General features: G+C 39.2%; 1 protein-coding gene across 5 annotated transcripts in view; it reads left to right on the forward strand.

Annotated features, from left to right (window-relative positions):
• Positions 1-22,054, forward strand: part of cdin1 (CDAN1 interacting nuclease 1) — a 165,146-nt gene that overhangs the window by 105,690 nt on the left and 37,402 nt on the right. Inside the window, exon 11 of one of the 5 annotated variants that reach the window (XM_086003469.1) lies at positions 1,228-1,300. The exons of the other annotated variants lie outside the window; for them this stretch is intronic. Within the exon in view, the coding sequence (XP_085859595.1) occupies positions 1,228-1,300 (73 nt within the window). The remainder of the gene's footprint in view (positions 1-1,227; positions 1,301-22,054) is intronic. 5 annotated transcript variants of the gene reach the window in all.

Genomic DNA, 22,054 nt, shown 5'->3' on the forward strand with positions numbered 1-22,054 from the left:
CGTTAATTATTTTTTTCAAAAAATTTAAAATATTTCATTTAATGTAATTTTAACTCATTTTAAAACACGATGGTATTTATTTAATGTTTTAATGTCTTTTTGGGGTGATCTCCATTCATATATTTGACAGGTCTATCTGTCAAAAGTATGAAGGGAGATTTCCTTCTCCTATTGGCTGGCCTGACCCACGTGATTCCAGGGCCGCTTGTGAACTGCATGCGCCCCTGGGATACGTGGGCCCTGCACATTTCAACTGTGGAGAGGCCCAGGAGCGGAAGTGTCCGGACCTCGGGAGCCCTCGGGTAAGTTCATAGATTTTTTTCCCAATAGGAGGCATCCGCACGCAGGAAGCCTATCGGACATTACGGGTCATTAATTTAGTAATCTCAGTCAGAAAGGCCATAAGAATTGTTATGGGAAATAGAAAAATTTGTGACACAGTAAGGGTACACTTCAAAATTGTTTTGGCAACAAAGTCTGCATTTGGCTGTGTAAGATCCCTGTGCATTCATGAAGCTGCATTTGGTGAAAAACTGGGAGAATGCTCCATTGCCAAGCATTGAAATGCCTCACCACGATGAATAAAAATATATAGATTTAAACAAAGTACTGCATCCTGTTGACTTAAAAATGTAGGGATTTGAAATACAATGTTTTTTAGGGCACCTCTTAGATTCACATCCTATTTTGGAGGTATGAAACTAATACTGTTCTCTTTCCTGAGCCTGTAGCTGCAATTAAATAATGCATGTTAATTAAAAGGGTATGTAAGTTGCATTACCTGACCCACCAATTGGCCTTATGACATCTTGCATGAAGCTGCTCTCTGCCAACCACATCCAAAAACCACTTGTATCTAAAGGGGATAACCAGTTTCATCTTGAATGTTTGTTTTATTTTTTTTACTATTCTGTTGTTTAAATTAAGCACCAGAAAGCTTAATGATTCTGTATCTGCAGAAATATAACAGGGATAAAAGCTGGCACTAAACAATGATTGGACCCCACAATGCTGCGAGCTGGCAGGGAGCAGTATCTAAAGCAAAATTCAAGGCCACTGCATGACCAGTAGCCAGCACATCGGATACATTAGTTCCAAGCATGTTGTACATGGTGATATCTGCAAGGCATGCACTTTTACCAAGTATCATTGTCTTAAGTTTGATTGCAAAGTCCATAACACCATTCTGGTTGAGTTGTACTAACTTTTGCATTACTTTCTAAATAGACAAACTCTCCCTCTTCATAAAAAACTGCACTGTTATCAGCTTTATATGGAGGTTACTGAATTAAGAAGAAAGGTGATTTATTTCCTTTTAAGTCATTGTGTTTTTTTCCACAAGCCAAATTACCTTCTTGTATCCACTAAAAGTTTGTACCCACTATAAGTTTGTCAATAGCTGATAGTTGTTGTGTATGTAATATGTGTGCTACTTTGAACCTATGGACAGGACTGCACTACTTGTTGGGCGTAGTGATACGCAGTACCACTCCTGGCCATAGGGGTATAAATAGCACTGTGGGTACTGATCTCCCCTCAGTTCCCACCTGTGGGCATGAAGTAAAGACCTACGTATAGTCCCTACCTCCAACCAGTAAAGACCTGTTTGAGTTATACGTTTAAGTCTTTGTGTTAATTGTTCAATACAATACACATACTTAACACTGGCGACGAGTCAGGTTCTTACCCTGCGGCAGTTGAAGAGAGGTTTCAAACATCACCACCCCACTAGAAGCGACAGGCTTTAGGACTCTGAAGCCTCCATCAGCGACTGAGCACTGGAGTGCAGCAAACATCCTGACAGCTTCCAGCGACTGACAGAAGTCTTTCTGCAGTTTCCTTGTTCAACCTAGGTGGTGGGGTAAGCCGTGCAGCGTTGGCTGCAAAGACAGGGCTGGGGAAGTTGGAGAAGATAAGGGCGATCGCAATCCCTGATAAGAGCCGCGGTGAAACGCGCGAGCGGGTAAGCCAGAGCCCGGGAGGGAGCGAGCAAGAGCCGCGCGAGCGGGTGAGCCAGAGGCCGGGAGCCGCTTCAAGTGCGAGGCGCAGCGCGGGCCAGCGATCGGAACCAAAGATAAGGGCCGCACTCGGACTGAAAGGCGCGGCGGCTGCAGAAGCTCAAGGTGCGAGAGCCGCGGTGCACAGCGCGGGCTATCGATCGCGGCGAAGATAAGGGCCGCACTCTGGGGCTGAAGGGAGACGGCGTCGGGGGACGGGTGAAGACCGCCAAGCGCGGGAAAACCGCCATTTTGTGGGCGGAGGACGACGGCAAGAGCGGGAAGCCGCCATCTTTGATAACAAGTAAACAAAATAAAATCTGAGAAATTGCAAATCTACAATGCCTAAACACGGGAATATTAGCACCTTTGATAGTGACCTCGAAGATTGGGCCATATATGTTGAAAGAGTAAAAAATTATTGTAAGGCCAATAAAATTCGTGACCAAGATAAAGCTCTAACATTATTAAATTTAATGGGTGCGAAGACATACGGGCAATTGAAACACCTGTTATCACCAGATGAACCGGCGGATAAGACGTTCGATGAGATTGTTACTGTCCTGAAAGATCATCTAAACCCCACGCCGCTGATGCTAGCGGAACGATTTAAATTTTACGACAGAAGGCAGCTACAGCATGAAAGCAATGCTGAATATTTGCTGGAATTGCGTAAATTAGCGAAATATTGCCAGTTTGGAACGGGACTGACAGATGCACTACGAGACAAATTTGTGTGTGGTTTATTTAAACAGGATACACAAAAGCGACTGCTCGAGGAGAATGAGCTGACGCTTGAGAAGGCGGTCACTATGGCAGCAGCACACGAAGCCGCAGCGAGAGGCACGGCAGTAATGCAGCTACGGTCACCGGAGCTCAGTGCACACAAATTGGGTGTGAGTTCTGGCAAATGTTATCGTTGTGGAAAGACAACGCATGATCAGAACCAGTGTTGGTTTAAAAACCAAGAATGTAGAACTTGTGGTAGGCTTGGACATATAGCTAGAGTATGCAGGTCAGGGAAGAAGACCAGCAACAAGAAGTCACCGCAAGGGAAATACGCAAAGGTACACAAGGTGGCCGAACAGGAGTCCGATTCAGACGCAAGCAGTATTGAACTGGCTAGCTTAAGGGTACTCAACGTTGGTAAGGGTGCAGACCTCCAGACAATTTGGGTTACTCTTCAGATAGAAGGAGTCCAAGTAAAAATGGAATTGGACACTGGATCGGCATTGTCGGTCATGAATAAGAAAGATTACAGAAGGTTATTCCAACATATTCCCCTACAGGATACGGAGATTATATTGACAACCTACACGGGGCAGAGAGTGTACCCCATCGGGACAATAAAGGTTGCAGTGGCCAACAAGGGCGAAGGAAGTCAAATAATGGACTTATATGTGCTACCGGAGGGAGGTCCACCACTACTAGGCCGGGAGTGGTTTAGAAACATAAATATAGACTGGCATTCGCTAAAAGCCATAAAGAGTGAGAACTCGGTGCAGATAATCAGCCCAGACTCTAGAACTGATGATGGTAAGACCAACCCATGTGCAAAAGACAAAGTTTCAGCACAGAATTCCACTGAGCAACAACAACATAGTTTAACAGTGAATTCTGAGTCTGTCAAGTCTACTGATATGCACATTTTTGAGGGACACTGGGCTCGAACTCAACTCCATTTCAAACTACAACAGCAATTAGAACAAATGATTCGCCGTTTTGAGCAAGAGATGAATGAAATAAAAAAGTTCTTTGTTACAGAGTGGGAGAATCTGGAAAGGCAACAGAAGCAACTGATGGAGAAAATGGAGCAGGAGCACACCAACCATCTGCGCGAGGAGGCCGAACGAATCGAAGCTGATTCAGGTTCTGAAGGTGCGTGCCATAATCTGGTGTCAGAAGAGTTAACGGTCAGCCAACTCCTTCATATGCTGAGGGACAAGACTCTGAAATGGGAAAAACTTGAACACGAGCTGCGATCTTCAAAGGAAAAGGGTTCGGAGCTCTCAAAAGTCATTGAGATGGCTGATGTGACGACACAGACTGAAACGACTGCAACAGAGCAGCCATTGGATGCCAAAAGTACGCTGACTCACGTCAATGTAGAACAACAGACCGCTGAAACAGCTGCTCCGGTAGAGGGACTGCATAGTCCGAGCAATCAATCTCCAAAGGAAGTTGAAGTATTAAAATCACAAATGAGGTCACTAGTAAACGACTTGCTGAAAGCCCAGAAAAAGCTGGATGCAGAGGTACACATGAAGAAGTCTCTTCAGGAAAGATGTCTGGATTTGGAACAAGAGCTGGCTAACGTCCAGCTGGGTATGGAGGAAATAGACGACCCTCTCGCTGGCCTAGCTCAGGACGACACCGAATATTGCCATGACCTGTCGGACGACTCCGAATATTACGATGTCCTGTCCTGCCCAGCTTGTAACTTCGACCCCCAAAGTGCAGAAATCATGGAGGAGCACCAAAAGTCTACGGAACATCGGAAGAAGGTGGCTCTACTACGGGAAGTAAGAGAGATAGAGAAGGAACAGCAGTCGGATAGCGTCCAGTTGGGTAAGGAAGAAGTAGAAGGGCCTCTCGACCTGTTGAGTGATAGTGAATACTACGAGGATGTGGTATGCCCAAATTGTGATGGAAACTCCCAAAGTGCTGAAATCCGGAGGAAGCACTTAAGGTCTAAAGAACATAGAGAGTTGGTAGCATTACAGCTGTCCGCCGAGAAGATGGGAACGACAAGAGTTGTAAAAAGGCAGAAAAGAAAAAGAAGAGGCCGAAAATAATAATTGTTTAAAATATTGTTACTTCTACTACCTCCGGCCGAACACTACGAAAAGATGCTGTCTGGAACGAATTAAGATCAGAGACTGAATTTACGAACTGTTCCCACAGAGACTGAACCTGTAAACTGTTCCCACTAAGCGTATGTTGCAACTGTTCGTAGAGATTGAATCTGTGATCTGTTTTGACATGAAGTTATCTATGTATCTATGTTATTCTGTTATGTAAACCTGAAGTTATATATGTATATATGTTATTACGTTATGTTAAATGGGGAGATGACTGTAAAGCTAGGAAGGGAGGAATGTTGTGTATGTAATATGTGTGCTACTTTGAACCTATGGACAGGACTGCACTACTTGTTGGGCGTAGTGATACGCAGTACCACTCCTGGCCATAGGGGTATAAATAGTACTGTGGGTACTGATCTCCCCTCAGTTCCCGCCTGTGGGCATGAAGTAAAGACCTACGTATAGTCCCTATCTCCAACCAGTAAAGACCTGTTTGAGTTATACGTTTAAGTCTTTGTGTTAATTGTTCAATACAATACACATACTTAACAATAGTGATTTTGTTTTTTTGTGTTTTCTACACAAAAGCTATTGCTCTCTCATTTTTTATCTTCCAATTTTCTTCTTTCTGGTTTCATTATAATTATAACCTGCCAAGAAAGTGGTGGGTTTGCTCCCAAGCTCTGCCAATGTTGCTTTAATCTGGTGGTCAGGAGGAACTTGCGAATACTTCTTGAATAATTGGACTATGATGAGGGGCCGTGGGAGCGCAACGTGTTTTGGTTATGGGGCAACCTTTAGAGGAAGACATGACCCAAGAATTGAAAATATCCACAGAATGGTTGCAGGGGTATTTTTGTCTTCCACCAGGAGAAACTAAATCTAATTACGGGTGATGCTATCATAAATCTAGTGCATAGTTTGCATCTTCATAAATGTTTTTGGTATCTGTAAATCTTGAGGGTGGGTAACTTTTGCATTTGAGCATTCTGTCTCATGCCACCTGGCATAAATTTGCAAGTAGGTGACCTGTACGCCAGTTATAACAGATTACTGTTCAGCATAGTGAACACAAACTTGATAAAGCACTGAAAAGGAAAGCAGTCAAATTTTTGATTCACAGAAAAAGGAAGGATACAGGCAATGTGGTATTTGGGAAAATGGTCTACGGTGATCTTAAGTGTGACCCTAGATGATGAAATGAGCCTGATGGCTTTTTCATCCCTACCTTTTTATGTCCATCATGATCTGCTTCTTCACTTAAGTGTCTGCAGCATGTGGCCAAAAAGAATAGATGACTATGTTATGGGATGTGCAAGAGGGAGAAAAGCATTGTGACTAGAAAAACTCGTACAGGGACAAGTGTCCTTATTGAATTCTCCAACAAACTTTACCTATGGTATATGGAAAATAATTAATTTGATAAATGAAGCTTGTTATAGTCCTTAGTGTTGGAAAATAATATGACGGTTGTTGCATAGATTGACAAACTATCACACATCTTCAATAATTAACTTGTACAATTTCTTCTCCATACTTGAAATGATCTTTTTATTTAGTACTTCAGTGTTGCCTTTTTGTAATTCTTGCTAGTTCACGATTTTTGTTAAATACTGTTGTCCTGGATTGCTTTTTAAAAAATGTAATAGTTTAAGTTTACAAAAAGATACATTGTTCTCAGAGCTGCATAAACAGTTTATCTTGGAGAGGATTCTGGGATAGGTACAGTGTAATTTGTTAAAATAATTTCCTTTATGCATTTCTAGTGATGGTCAATATTTTCCTTATTCCCTCCACTCCCTCTCCAAAATAAGTAACTTTCCTGCCATCCTCCGATCCCAACTGTCATTCAAATTTTGGATCTGATTGAAACAGGTATTATATATAAGAATCATCTGACAACTTTTCATGATATCAGGAAGCACAGTGGAGCTTTTTGATTTGCTAGAAAATAATATTTATATACGATTTCCTAACAGATCTTGCAAAAGTTTGCTAACAAGTAAAACACCATGTCAGCAAATCAGTACCTGAAAGACTTTACAGAATGTTTACTATCAGAAACATTACCAAAGTAGTAGGAAACTCTTTTTATTTTGATAACTTTTACAAATGATTCATGATGCCACCATTCTCATAATTATTTGACCAGATTTTTTTTTCATATGAAGGGAACTTGGTCTTAAATGATCATGGTCCCAAACCATTAAACTGCAGGATGACATCTCCTAATACTGGTTGTCAGTATGTAATATTGCAACAAATGGAACTGATTATTTTTATTGAGCAGTATATCATTTTGCTCAAAAGTAACATTTTCTTATACCAACACATCTAAGTTAGCTCCACTGTAATGCCACTATAACAGCTCTATATAAAATTCCTAGATATTTTGTGTTTGTCCCTTGAATAAATTCCTCTCTTTCTCCTCTCCCCACCGCCCCCCCCCCCCGGCCATGTTTTTTATATATAGGATTACGCTCTCGGGTTGTTGTTTGGTGGAGTACATGGTATATTATAAATTACTATACAGATTCTGGCTCATGAATGGTAATACAATTTCTAAAATTTAAGTACAACAATTTAGTTACGGGTTGAAATCTGTTTTGATTACATGCCAGTTCCCAGTGGAAAAGATGCTTTTTTTTCCAGTTCACTCTAAAGTCACTTACCGAGTCTTAATAGGACTACTAGGTTTTTTTTAAACTTTGTTTTGCTTTTAGTTAATATTCATTGATAGCCTTCCTTTTAAAAAAGCTGTGAATCTTGAGCTGTTCCAGCAGACTGAAAAAGTTCTTCAGCTTTAGTATTAAGACAGTTCTAAAATTATATTTGGCACTAAAGCAAAAAAATGTATGTTACCCTTAATTTCACAGAGTTAATGGCAGGATACATTTATTGCACAATTAACAGTACATGCGCTACAAATTTTCTTTTGTGGTAATGTGAGAAGTGGCACCTCTAAAGATTGGAACTTTTTGCACAAAATGCATACTATGGTTAGATATGTAGAAGTGGAGCCAACTTAATTAAGGCAGCTTTTGATGTGTTATTTTATGTTGGCACAGATCGAAATAGCCAAATGAAAGGTATTTAGATTATGACATCCCTATATAGATGTGGTAACTTTATGGAAAGTTGGAGTAGCAGTATTTTACGTTTGTGGTTTGGCAAATACTCTGGGGAAACCTTCAAAGTTGTGAGTGTCAAGTTGGTTGGAAAACTGCTCATGCATACCCAGCCTCTGTTGGCTTTATCGGCACTCCATACATGAAGAAATGAAAGGTCATTCTTCTTCCTGTAGTGCGGATGGTTTGTTGACATATTTTGACACACTGGTGTAATGCTGGCAGGGTCTGACCTTAGAACAGCACCATGGGACTGTAGGTCAGTCCAAGGCTACATTATTGGCAGCCAGGGCGAAAAAACCAATCGCAGTACTATTAATTTTCAATCGGAATTGGCGAATGCATGATAAATGTTCAGTCAGCACTAGAAGAAGTGTAGACACACATTTCAAGGATGTCTTTTCTTAAGAATGTTTCTGTTGCCTGCAATTATGCAGCAGGAAATAGTTGGATGATGTGATAAACATTCTGAGGCCATGAGGTTATTCTTATTATTTGTCATTATAGTATTAATTTCTGCTTAAGCTTTTCCTCCAGTTCTTTGAGTCAAAAGCACGGGAATAAGGACAGATTTCAAATGCTCACCTATCGTAAGTCCGAGACAGATTTTATATTTGCTTTTCTGTAGTCTGTTGGGGTAGGCTTGAAGTCCAGTTAAAGGAGGTGCATTGTGTTACTGTGAACTAAAGGGGGTGTGAGGTATCAAGAGTTCATATCATTCTCAAAATAAATCTGTAGGGGGTTTGCAAGCAAATGTGTTGCTTGTTTAATAATTAAAATAATGAATATGGAAAACTGTTGTCATGAATCAGAAACTGTTTCCTTTATTCGGTACTAAACTGAAATAATTAATAATATGCTGTTAATGGCAGTTAAAGCAAAGAAATAATCGATTGAATTATGTAGAGTGCTCAATTCTGTGATCAGAGGACCTTTTATAAATGTTATTATTTTAACTCTGGCCTGTTTAGATGTGGGGAAATGTAATTATAATATTGGTACATTTATTTAATTCATTTAAATATGAGATGTCTCAAATATTGAGCTTGCTTATCCAGGCAGAATATGCTTTATGTATCCAAAAAAAGGTGTGAAGTTTATTCTCTCCGGCATTTATTATAGTAAGAATTTGGTCTATTTGGTTTTATTTCTTTTCCTCTTCTGCTAGTATTTGGCTGTGGCCTCGCTGTTTATAATGTAGTCCCGTTAGTTGAAGCTGTCACGTGGTACAGAAAGCGCCTTCAGCCTCCGTCAGCATTACTGCAAGGCTTCAGCTCCAATTTTCATGTTATTTTTCATTCAGATTAGACAAGTGTCTGAGTTTCTGTACGATATGAGCTGACAGCATAGATCCTGTTGAGTTTGCCAAAGGCCTGGTCACAGACACTCTGCTATGTCAAAGAATGTCAACCTCCAGACCTTACGATTCAGACCTATATGTAATTTTTAATTGACATTTACATCTGACATTTTGAATGCATTCTTCATTGTTGAAATCACATTTCTTCAGGAACAGTTAAAGACTGCTCCTTGGGGCTTGCTACACTGCATCATTTCATATAGACATGATGTCAGGTTAACTTCTGGAAGTAAAAGATGACAATCCTTTTCTCTTGATTGGATAGATATTTGCTCTAACATTTAGAACCCTTAGGCTAAAGTGTGCATGAATATTCTTATGTTTACAATATTGTTGAAAGTTTTGGGCTAACCACTGCAAGTAATCATTATTATACTAAACCTTGAGCCCATCAACTTATTAAAATGCATGAAATGAGTCATGAAGCTGTCTTCCTCTCTTCCCATCCCAGCTTTGAACAATGGTCACATGAACAATGTTTATAATCTAGGAGCACTACTCCCTTATTTTATTTATGTTACTATTAGTATTGTATTTTAAGTTACCCCATCTCCAACCTCCCTTTCCTCTCCAAAGTCCTTGAACGTGTTTTTGCCTCCCAAATCCACCTTTGCCGCAACTCCATGTTTGAACCCCTCCAATCAAGTTTCTGCCCCTGCCACAGCACTGAAACAGCCCTCATCAAAGTCACAAATGACATCCTATGTGACTGTGACCGTGGTAAAGTATCTTTCCTCATCCTTCTCTACCTGTCTGCAGCTTTAAACACAGTTGACCACACCATCCTCCTCCAACACCTCTACTCCGTTGTCCATTTGGGTGGGCCTGCCCTAACCTGTTTCCATTCCTATCTATCTAGTCGTAGCCAGAGAATCACCTGCAATGGCTTCTATTCCCGCTTCCGCATCATTACCTCCTGAGTCCTCCAAGGATCTGTTCTTGGCCCCCTCCTATTTCTCATCTACTTGTTGCCTGTCAGTGACCTCATCTGAAAACCCAACTTCAGGTTCCACAGATACGCTGACGACACCCAGCTCTACCTCACCACCACCTCTCTACCCCTCCACTGCCTCTGATTTGTCATGCTGCTTGTCCAGCATCCAGTACTGGATGAGTAGAAATTTCCTCCAACTAAATATTGGGAAGACCGAAGCCATTGTCTTCGGTCCATGCCACAAACTCCGTTCCCTTAAAATTTGGTAATGCATAACACTATTACTAGAAATGTACTTAATGACAAATTTTTAAATGTTTTATTTGTATGTAATAATGCTGTACCTCAGCACAGCAATTATACAATGTAAATGTTTCTGACATCAAATAGTAACGATTTTATTCTGTGCCCTTAGGAAAAGAACTTTTAAGAAAAAACAATAAGTACTATTTCATAAGCCACCATAGCGTATCCATTTTGAGAAATTATTCTCATTCTTACATCTAAGTATGAGATATAAAATAAAATAGACAATTACTTTTTATTGTAATGTATAAAGAGCTGCAGAAAGAACTTTGTGTGGCAGATGTTCTGCTTTTTTTTTCTATATCTGAATCCTATAAAGAAATATGAGGGTGGGCTTGTGGCTTCAAATATAAATGTAACCTGCTGCAAAATAAAAATGCAAAGTTAGAGAGTAAAATAAAACTACTAACATTTATAAGTGAATTACTGGAAGACCATTTTCTTGTTTATCTGTGCTCCTTTTTAGTATCGATCAGGAAGAACCTTCCATCACTCTACATGATGGGGTTAATTGGTTGTTTTTAATTGTCAAATAACTGTAAATTAGAAATGTTGATGATGTTTGCTCAGTATAAAAGAGCACTTCATTTTCTTAATGCTACAAACACAGTTCCCTACCAGCATTCATCATTGAAACAATAGTTTGGCAAAATGGTAACCTCATAATAATAATAATAATAATAATAAAAAAATCGGTGGAGTGATGGGTAATGAAGCTTTGCTTGTGAAGACAGCACAAAAATGCTATCGGGTCCATTGCATGAATATTACGGCAAGGGAATCAGTGAACTTTCTCAGCCATCAATCTTTTTTTGTTTCCTTTTTCACATCCAAATATTTTGATAGATGTTCTGCTAATTGAGTTATCTATCTTAGTAACTATCAGAGTTGCATAAAAATTGTCCTCACATGCAGCTGAATTTTAAGTGTATTAATAGACATCCCATGGATTTTCATGAGATAATCACCTTGTTTTCTTTATTACTATTGTACCTTTCCATACTGTCAAACAGAGCACATTAACGTGTCCAGTGACCATTTGATTACCTTCTCTGGCCTGAGATTACTATGTCATCATCTATCAGTACTCTTTGATGTTGCCCTGAAAATTTCTTCCTTTGTTTTAGGTAATAAATATGCGTTTTTCCAAGAACCAATGCTTCAGATCCTAGTATTTACATCTCAATTGTCAAATTATTACTGCACAGCTCCTTTGATATGTTGCATTCTTATTCAAATAAAGAACCTGTGAATTCCTTATGGGTTGCACGTCAAAAGATGTCAAGGGAAAGAGATCTGAGGACTGATGCTATAGGGAGATGTTTCCTATGCAACAATTTTTGAATATGCGGCTTCTATGATAAAAAGGTTATCAGTTGCAATAGTGTCTGTGCTGACCTTCCTACGTCTCTTGTCTGTGTCTGCGCTCAGGTTTCATTACTAAGTTTTGATGTCTAGTTAGACCTTATCAAAACTAATGCCATCTGAAGTACTAGACTTACAGTATTCACATGACTAAGATCAGGATCTCCACAACATATTGAATATTATGAAGACTGGCTGCTGCTATGTACTGCAAAAAGTAAATTTGCTGAATGATTTTAAAGGCTGTAGATAGGAATTTAGAAGAGAGCGGGGTTTGGCAGCGCTGTTGTGTTTATATCTGTTTAGAGCCATTTGAGAATATGAAGTTCTAACCACCTTGAAGCAGTCAGCTGCTGTCCAGAGTTAATCAGCTGCGGAATTTGTAAACTGCACATGTGTCAAAGTTGAAAATGTTAGCAGTCAAATAGAAGCTTGAAAAGGTTATATCTGATAAAAGCCGTCAGCAGTTGACTGAAGTGATTTATGGGAATGTAATGGCACAAAATGCCTCATTTATCACTCATATGTGGGTAGGTTAAGGTTTCTAATGTCGTATGTTATAATCATTGACCACTTGGAATTGTCAAAATGGTTCAGCATTAACCTTCTTACTTCTCATTTCAAATTGTTCTTGTTTGGTAATGGTAATTTTCACAGAGATTATATTACCCTGGCAATTTTCGTATGGTTTCATTTAAAGCCATTCACAGTTAAAAGTTTTAAACAGCCCATCATTGATGAATTTAAAGCATCATTGACTATCGCTATTGAAAAATGTAAATGAATTCTAAATGTTTCTGATTTAATTTAATGGCATTAACTACAAGCTACTAGATGTATTTTTTTCATAAGAAATCATTCCAACAGTCAGTGTTTACCTTGCTATTTGGTATTTTGATTTTCTCAAGAAAATTATAGTGCTTTGCAAATATTTCATGTATTTGTAATTGAGTTTTACTAAAGGTATAATGTTGTTTGGACCAGAATATATTTACTTAAGAGTTCATATGGACATATTGGGATTTATGCTAATGAGATCTTTAAAATTCAGTGCAATCTAGTAAATACAGCAGAAAATCAAAAGCACCTACTGCATCAAGAATAATGTGTGAATAAAAGTGTGTGTCTATATTTTTAAAAAGTCAGATGTATAATCTGGCCCAAAATTATTTACGAAGAAAAAGTGACCAATTAGCCATTAATTAATGCATTAGGTGTTGATGTGAAATTAGGGTATTCCATTTCTTTCCATATGACAGTTCACAAGAGAAGTAGATATTAGAAATTTGATTTATTGTAATCAAAAAATGTGAACACTTAATATTAAATAGGCATTTATGTACAATTTTGGTTTCAGGGACAAAAGGGGAGTATGATGAGGATAGAATTTCTAATTTCAAAATCTTTTGCGTGTATATACTTCCTGAACCTGAGAATGTAATCTTTTCTTGCCCTCAAGTGTTGAGGTTGCTGTTCTAGCCTTTACCTTAACTTAAGTTTATATGTGTATATATATATATATATGTATATATGCCTGTCTTGTGTTGCAAGAGTCAAATCAGGATCAAGATTTCCACACCCAAGTGATTCAGACAGACCAACAAAAATCTGTTCAAATGTCAAGACATTTCTTTGTGTTCTATTTCTAAATAACACAAATGTAAAGATTAGAACACTTTGCTTTGAGAAATGTTTGCAGTTATGAAGTACCAAAAAGATTGTTTTACTCTTATCTAGTGCACACAAATGTAGGAATTTCTGTCGCTTGGCATATGGTGAACTTAACTATTTTAAATTAAATGCCTGCAAATTCAGAACCATTTTAAGTAAGCTTTAATGTTAACTCTTCAAAAACTGAAAAACCTTTTCAGCATCCAAAATATCAGATCAATAAAAAAATCTAATAGTTTCCATATGATTACTATATGATAGAAGCAAAATAGTGAACAAAACCATAAAATGACGTTAAAATCCTTGAGAAGAGTTCCACCAGTGAGGTATGTGTGGAAAAGTTGGAAATATGTTCTTTCATAAACATGTTTACACACAGTGCACAATAGAAATCTTCCCTGGTGCTGTTTGAACAAACTCAAATCCATTGTTATATTTTTGATTTTGGTGCATAAATGTTTCTGCAGTCATCAAAGGTTAAAATTGACTGTTACTATGTAATTTAACAATAAGACAATCACAATAAAGAATTGGCCTACCTTGGTCTAAGTAGAATCCTCTATTTAGCTAATTGAATCTGGTCACAGAATTAAAAATATTGCATCACCTCACTGCGTCATATAACCAATTGGATTCTGCCACACTTCCAAACCATCTTATTTCATCACATCAAAATATTACCTGTATAGGTGACTTCACTTTAGAAACTGCACACCAACTAACATGATTCATCTACCATGACAGACTATTCTTATTTTCATACACTGTGCATTGTATTAACATATCATTCAGTCAATAAAATTACCCAAGCCCACTAAATTAATCCAAGTCCCATTTCTTTCCTCTCCAAAGTTCTTAAATGTGTTGTCACCTCACAAATCCACACTTATCTTTCCTGCAACTACATGTTTGCATCTCACCATCAGTTTTCTGTCCCTGCCACAGCACTGAAATGGCCCTAACCAAAGTGGTGCATTATCCATCCTCAACCTCTCTGCAGCCTTTGACACAGTTGATCACATCATCCTTCTCTAATGCCTTTCCTGCGTTGTTCAGCTCAGCGGGATTGCCTTCACTTGGTTGCACTCTTATCTACAAATCCCAGCCAGAGCATCTCCAGCAACGTCTTCCCTTCCTGCTCCCACACTGTTAGCGCCAGAGTCCCCCCAAGGTATGTTTCCTTGGCCTCATCCTCATCTACATGCTTTATTTTGGTGATATCATCCATAGACAGGAAGTCAGCTTCCACATGTACGCTGATGGCATCTAGCTTTACCTCTCCACTAACACTCTCGACCCCTCCACTGCCTCTGTGTCATCAGACTGCTTGTCCGATATCCAATCTTGGCTAAGTCACAGTTTACTCCAGTTAAACATTGGGAAGACTAAAGCCATCATCTTTATACCCATCCACAAACTCTGTACCCTCACCATGGATTCCTTCCCTGTCCTTGTCATTGTCTCCGGTTGATCCAGACTGTTTGCAATCTTGGTATCCTATTGGTCCCCGAGCTGAGCTTTCAATCCCATATCTTTTCCATCGCCTGTCTCTGCCCCGATGGCTTTGCTGCCTCCAGATTTGACTGTTCTAGTGCTCTTCTGGCTGGCATCTGATTCTCCAGTTTTCGTAGACTTCAGCTCATCCAAAATTCTGCACCGAAGTCTATCCCACACCATGTCCCACTCATCCAGCACCTATGACCTTGCTGACCTACATTGCTGCCAGTCCCCCAACGCTTCAAATTTAAAATTTCCATCCTCACCTTTAATCCCTTTATGGCCTTGCCCCTCCCTGTCTCTAAATTCTTCCAGTGATAAAACCAATTTTCCCTGTAATTTTTTTTTGGGCCACGCTGCCCCTTTAAGGGGCGGTGCAGCCCATTCAAAATACCGCGCATGCATGGCTTTTCTGTTTAAAAGCCGGCTGGGCGGGATCCCTGGAGCTTACAGGGAACATTGCATACAACTCCTCTCCCATTCAGTTCTCTCTTCCTCTGGATCTGGCCTTTTGTGCATCCCTCCTTCCCATCACCACACAATTGGTGGCCATGCCTTCAGCCGTCTAGGCCACACACTCCGGAATTCCCTTCCTAAGTTATTCTGCTTCGCCACCTCTTTTACTTTAAGGCCTTCCTTAAAACCCACATCTTTAACCAATCTTTTTGGTCACCCCCTCATTGTGATATTGCAGTGATGGTACCAATTGAGTTAATGTGCATCTATCTAATACTTCATTTATATGAAAAAATGTTTTAAAAAGCAGTCTGTAATATTGCTTAAGGCTGTTTGCGCTGTAAATCTGCCCCATTTATATTTAAGGCTGGATTTCACAATGGAATAATATTCAAACAACTGCACATGTCAGTCACGTGAAAGCTGCACTTCACAACTTCATTTTTAGTCTAACTGACCTTCACCAATATTTGGAGGAGGTATGAAGATCAGTGAATGAGAATATGGTATTAGCCTAAATGGTTGGAATAAGCTGTTCAGCCTGCCAGTGGCTTGAAGAAAGGCAACATTTATATTGCAGCAAGGTTCTGGCAAGAAGAGACTCCTTTAGATGAGTTTGGTGCTGCAGAAGCAAAATTGAAGTTGCACATACAGAGATGTGAGAGTACAAATTGCCACAGTGTGGAAGCTTCCCACGAGTGCAAGGCATGAGATGGCTTGCACATTGCCTTGCATTCTCCATGTGAAGGACCTATGTGAATAGGAAGGGATTCCACTCCCCAATGTCCAGTTCGTGTGCGACAACCGGCATCGCATTATGCATGTCTGCCCAGTTTCCTGGCAGTAGTCATGATGCCTTTATCCTGCGGCAGTCCTCAATACCCCCCTCTTCCACCCAGATCATTGGGTCAGAGGCTGACTGTTTGAGAACAAGGGGTGTCCCTTGACTGTTTAGGGACAAGGGGTATCTCCTCACTACCTGGCTCATGACTCCAATCAGGAACCTGGGGACAGACACTGAGGAGTGCTACAACATGAGCCACGCCTCCACCAGAGCTCAACTAGCTGCCTGGAACCAACAAGGGCACTGGTTGGGAGGCTGGAGGGGGAGACGGCGTTGTGTCATTCTGAAAGTGGATAGCATATGCCTTCCCCATGGTGCCATTGGCACTCTCATAAGGCTATGACTGTACGTGGATAGACAATCACCCTCCTGTCTTTGCCTCCTTCCTCGTATTGCGTGCCAGTATGTCCTGCAAGAAAGAAGGCGGTTTGGTAATCGAATGAGCTGTTTTGAGGATGTGCATGTCAGGAACAAATTATGTGAGGTGTGTGTGAAAGATGGTACAGGTGTAAGTGTAAGGTAAGTAATATTGAGGACAGTCGCAGGTGCCAAGTGTTGCAGTGGCAGCAGAATGAGGTGGAGTAAAGCGTGCTCAGTAATTAGAGGTGAGTGATGAAAAGCAGGAGAGGGAAGGGTTAGGGCTACAGGTAGTGCAGGGCTACAGGTAGTGCAGGACTAAGCAGAAAGAATGAGATGTACGAGTTAGTGTTAACTTAGCAGCCCTCATCAGGTCAGTAAACTTTTTCCTGGATTGCAGCCATGTCCTTGGTGAAATGCTTTAGGCACTGACCTGCTCTACTCACTGATGCCGGGCATTTCACCTGTATATCTTCCTCCTGCTGGCTGGAAAGAGGACATCTTTCCTCTTGCCGACCTCTATCAACACCTCCAAAGCAGTGCCCTTCCAGCTTCTCTGCTGCCTGCCATATACTGTATACAGTTCTCTAATTGTAGCTGATTGCAGCCACGGTGCACCTCCTTTAGGAGCTGCAGACTGCCTTTAAATGGTGTCGGGGGCGCCCAAGATTTCCCCGTTTCTCCACCCCCCCCCCCCCCCCCATATTAGACAAGCTGCCAGTGAACAGCATGAGTAACGCTAGCAACTTCCCTATTCTAAGCAAATGAAGCGGGGAACCAATTTGGCGTGTTCCCTGCTGCCAGGTGATCGGATACGGCTGCCAATTTTGAGCACAATAATGGGCCAAAGCCAGTTTCTCCCCCTCGTTCTCTAGGCTGAAGCATGAAGAATGGCCACTTGGCCAGAGGATTCCATTAGTCTCCTACTCCCAATCCAATCCAAACAAAAAATGAAGAGTTGTTATTTTCTTCAGAACATTTTAATTGCAATTTGTCTCAGCTCCATGGTAGGTCATTGATTATGGCTGAAAGCAAAACAAAGCATAAACATCTTCATTAATCTTTTGGGAGGATTGTGTACTTCCCTTTACGGTACATTCTCCAGGTACACCATCCAAAAAATAGCTGAAGTAAAGCACCACACAATGCATGCAATTCCTTCACATCAACACTTTGTGTAGTATAGCTTCCATTGGGAATAATAGATATTTCTCAGAGGTGTCAAATGTATGCATTATTAAAATTATTGCTAAAGCCCTGATGAAAATTATTGCTATCCACCATCAGCAATTTTTTCTTACAATGATGAATAGATATTGAAGGTGGAGCGAAGGATAACAGTTTATAGGGCTGATCCTAAGATTATTTTGCTTTTCTCTGCATGGATGCTTATTATAGATATTCTACAAATCAAGAAGTCTTTTATATCTTATTCAGTATTCTGAGGCAGCATTTAGATTTCAAACTGGTTTTGAATGTAACAGTATTGGGGAAAGAAACAGAATAGCAGGACACTTTCAGTAAAATGCATGTCAAAATCAGGCAATTCGGACCATGTATCTAACTAGAATGTTACTGAGTATAGCTGTGAAATTCTTGTTTTACTTTAGTTAGGCAGCAAATCCCCGCACACGTGAATCCGTGCATCATTGTTTCTCACCACAAGAAAAAAGTGCAAATTACATGATTCGTTTTTCATTCTGGTAACTGAAGAATTAATTTACAATGTTTTTTGTCAGTTTTTAGAAATTTATGATGTTTGCTGCATAGTGTTCTGTTTGTTCAGTGGTGACTTTCCAGTTCTCATTTGATGAAGTGATCAACAGTGTTTATAATTGTTGCTGGATTCTGTCTGGAAGTGACTACTGTAGTACGACTTTGCTATCTGGATGGGTTATGAATTGAATTTTACCCAGATGAAAAAAGCAGCGCAATTTGAAAAAAATATATATGGTGGTTTAAAAAAAAAAGTAAAAAATAAAGTGTGTGTCCTGCAATACTTGTGCTTCTGGGAAAGTTTTAATGCCTCACTATTTTGAGGGGATTGAAGATTGAATATTTTGAACTGCAGTGAAATATTTATATTTTCTTGGTACATTTGGTGATGATGTCCATTGACTTAAACCATCTATGATTAGTTGCTTAAATCTTTATTGTGTTGAATCTAAATAATTTGCTGGGTAATGTCTGACCGATGTCAACATATTAACCAAATATAAAGAATTGTGGAATATTAGTTGTCACTGTTGCTGGAGCATAAATATATACAAGCCCTCATCCTACCTTCCACATACTATACAAAGAATTTGATGGTGAAGCTGAAGATCTTGTGACTGATTTTAGATTGTACTGCATGTGCTTTCAGTATTATTTAACTGACTGACTGCGATCCCTTTGTGAACTGAAAATCTTTTCAGTTTTTAGACTACACGTACGTTAGCATCTACAAAAATTATCTATTAAACATTTTACAGCAGATTTATATAGTAGAATTGTAGACATGGAAAGAACTAAAGAACTTTGCTTGATTTATTATAATCATATAAATTAAAATTTTTACATTTTTCATGTTGGTACAGAAATGCTCCTGCCAAAGAGTTAATGCACTACAGATTTTATCCAAAAAAAAAGTAAAACTTGGCACAAAAATAAACTGCTCTCTTAATTAATTAATTGTTGCAAAGATTGTTTTCAAGGGAACTCATCTTACAGATAAGCGGTGTAGTTAATTAGTCAAGCCAAGCCAAATAAACTGGTCTGTCTGTCAGAATCTGCACAAATCAATGTTTTGTTTTGGAAAAATTCAACTAAATGAACTTTTACCCAAGCCCACACTTGAGTTCTGAGATGTAATATAATCAATCTTAATTTAAAAAAATATTTTGCTTCAGACAATACAATCCTGCCTTTTTTGGGTTGGTAAGCATAATTGTAGATTCAAAAATTGTAATTTTAATACCAATTTTAAAAATAAAACAGGTAACACCTCTGATTATTCAGAAATAGTAAAAAAAAAATGACTTGAGTGTACTTTATCTATTTGAAGTCTTGATATATTTGAAATAAACACAAAATAAACATTAAAAGGTTGTTAGGAGTCAGTAGCAAAAGTAGCTACTTTTATTACACTGTTAAATTAGTTTTGGTTTATAAGTTATTGGATAGTCAAAATAAAATCTTGTATTTTAACTCCAGGGACAATTCTCACCCACCTGCTTTTCATTTTAAATAGCCTTGGATTTTTTTGGACGAAAGAAATGGTATTCTAACACATTTAAAAGATTTCTCAAGTAAAACTCTTAAGTGGTTCATTTTATGTACACACACACAGTTAGCTTTGTAGTAAGTGACAGTGAAATGCATTAAAAGCCTTAATTACAGGGCAATGGGAGAGAGAAAGTGCAAGTCTCTCAGCAGATGATCCTTCAATGGTACACTGAAGGTTAAAAATGAGCATTCATGCGTGATTCAAAGAACTGCCAGGAGTAATATAATGCGATGCTCCATTTTGGGTCTTTGAAGGCTTTACAGTAAAATATATTTAATTAAAGTTTAATCCATGCTCTGTTCTGTAGATAAGCCCAGGAATGCCTTTATATTGAACTTTGTCCAAAATCCTGTTAAAGGAATAATATCTCGCAGAATAGGTATGGAATTAAGGTTCTGCAAACGGTACCACAGTAGCCCCATTTCCTACTATTGCAGTCCATAATGATAGAAATCTGATCTGCAACACCTTTTGTTTTTATTTCTTATAAATAATTCAATAAAAAGTCAAAGATGTGCTTTTTTTCTTTATTGCTCTTAGCTATGGAGCACCTTCAAGGCAGACTAATTGATAGGCAACTGCTTTGGTGTGGTTTGAATGGTATTGCTGTTGGCAAGCTTGTAGACAGCGCAGTCTGTTGTTTATAAATAACCCTGACTTATTCTTGTTTTAGAGCCCGATGTCCCTTCCACAACCTTGTCCTTTCCTGTGTAGGTTTGTTAGCACTGTTTGCCTTCACCTCAGTGCACAGCAATCAATTACACCGGCCAGTTTGTTGTCGTGGTGAAGTACACAAACTGCAAGGTCTTGCGAGACAGTCCTCTTTTTATAACTAACTCCTTTTACTGAAGGTGGCGTACTGCCAATAAAAAAAAAAGGATTGCCATGTCTTTTTAACAAAGATTTTTAGCAAATTTGTTTTAATTTTTAAGCAGTTCAATCTTGTTTTAGTGAAATAACTTTATATCTAATAAAGCACAGGGGATTCTGTTGAACAGCAACACACCCATCAAGCATGATTAAACGGCATAAACAAAAGAACAGATATTTTACTATATCCCTCTTCAACTAGTTTTGTTTCATTACCTTGTCAAGAAGTTGTCATATTAAATAAAAGCATGAAAATGTCTTAGTGCTCAGAAGGTTAAACGGCTGACTTTGTTGAAACAAGAGGTCAGCTAATTGCAACTTTCGATTGGATCATTCAGTATCGTATTGTAAATTGCCTTCTGCCCAAAATGCGGACTTTCATAGTAACGGTTGCGTTCAAGTCTTAATGTACTAATCATTGTAACCTCCTGAATCTGGTTTGTCTGCTTTCCTGTTGGCCCGAATATCAACTTTAACCTCCAACCTTCTCATTCATGTATCACTACAAATAAAACTGCAGAGGTTTGACAAGAGGATATAAAAACCAATGTGTCAATGTGCAGAGATCTACACATGATTTTCTTTAAGCTAAATTTAAAGGTTCTATTTCAATCTATCAGTTTTAAATTGTATTCATATAAGTTTCTTTAGTTAATTCTTAGTTTTTTTTGACTTAATTTATGATGGAATTAGATTTGGACTAGTAGATTTTCTTGCAGTAGTGCTGTGGTACTTATTCAGCCAGATAGTCTGATACTTTGTCCACAGTCCTATACTTTGCATTCCAGATAGAATTAGAGAGCCACACTTCTGAAAGGTTTCATCATCTATCAATAGGACAAGTGATTTTGTATGATGCAACACATCCTACTCTTACTGCATATAGTACAATTTGCTACCCAAATACTGCAATCTTGCACAAAAAATCCCAGAGGTCATGAAGATACTTGTTTCTGAGCAGATCTGAATGATAACAAATCACTTACCCTAGTTATCAACTAGCCTATAAAGTGATATGGATAGAGGTAGTGAAGCAGAAACTGAGGCGAAGGAACCCTCGCATAGTCTGCCTGTCCATGAACAAAACATGACTTGTGTTCAACATGCAGCAGAAACATGGTACTCACCATCTAGAAGTGTGCAGCAAACCTCCCTGCCCTCGAGGTGAAAGATATGAGATGTCGGCGAAGGCCCATT

This window comes from Somniosus microcephalus, chromosome 12 (assembly GCF_052327205.1).
Source record: "Somniosus microcephalus isolate GS21.2 chromosome 12, FLI_Smic_1.0, whole genome shotgun sequence".
Taxonomy (NCBI): domain Eukaryota; kingdom Metazoa; phylum Chordata; class Chondrichthyes; order Squaliformes; family Somniosidae; genus Somniosus; species Somniosus microcephalus.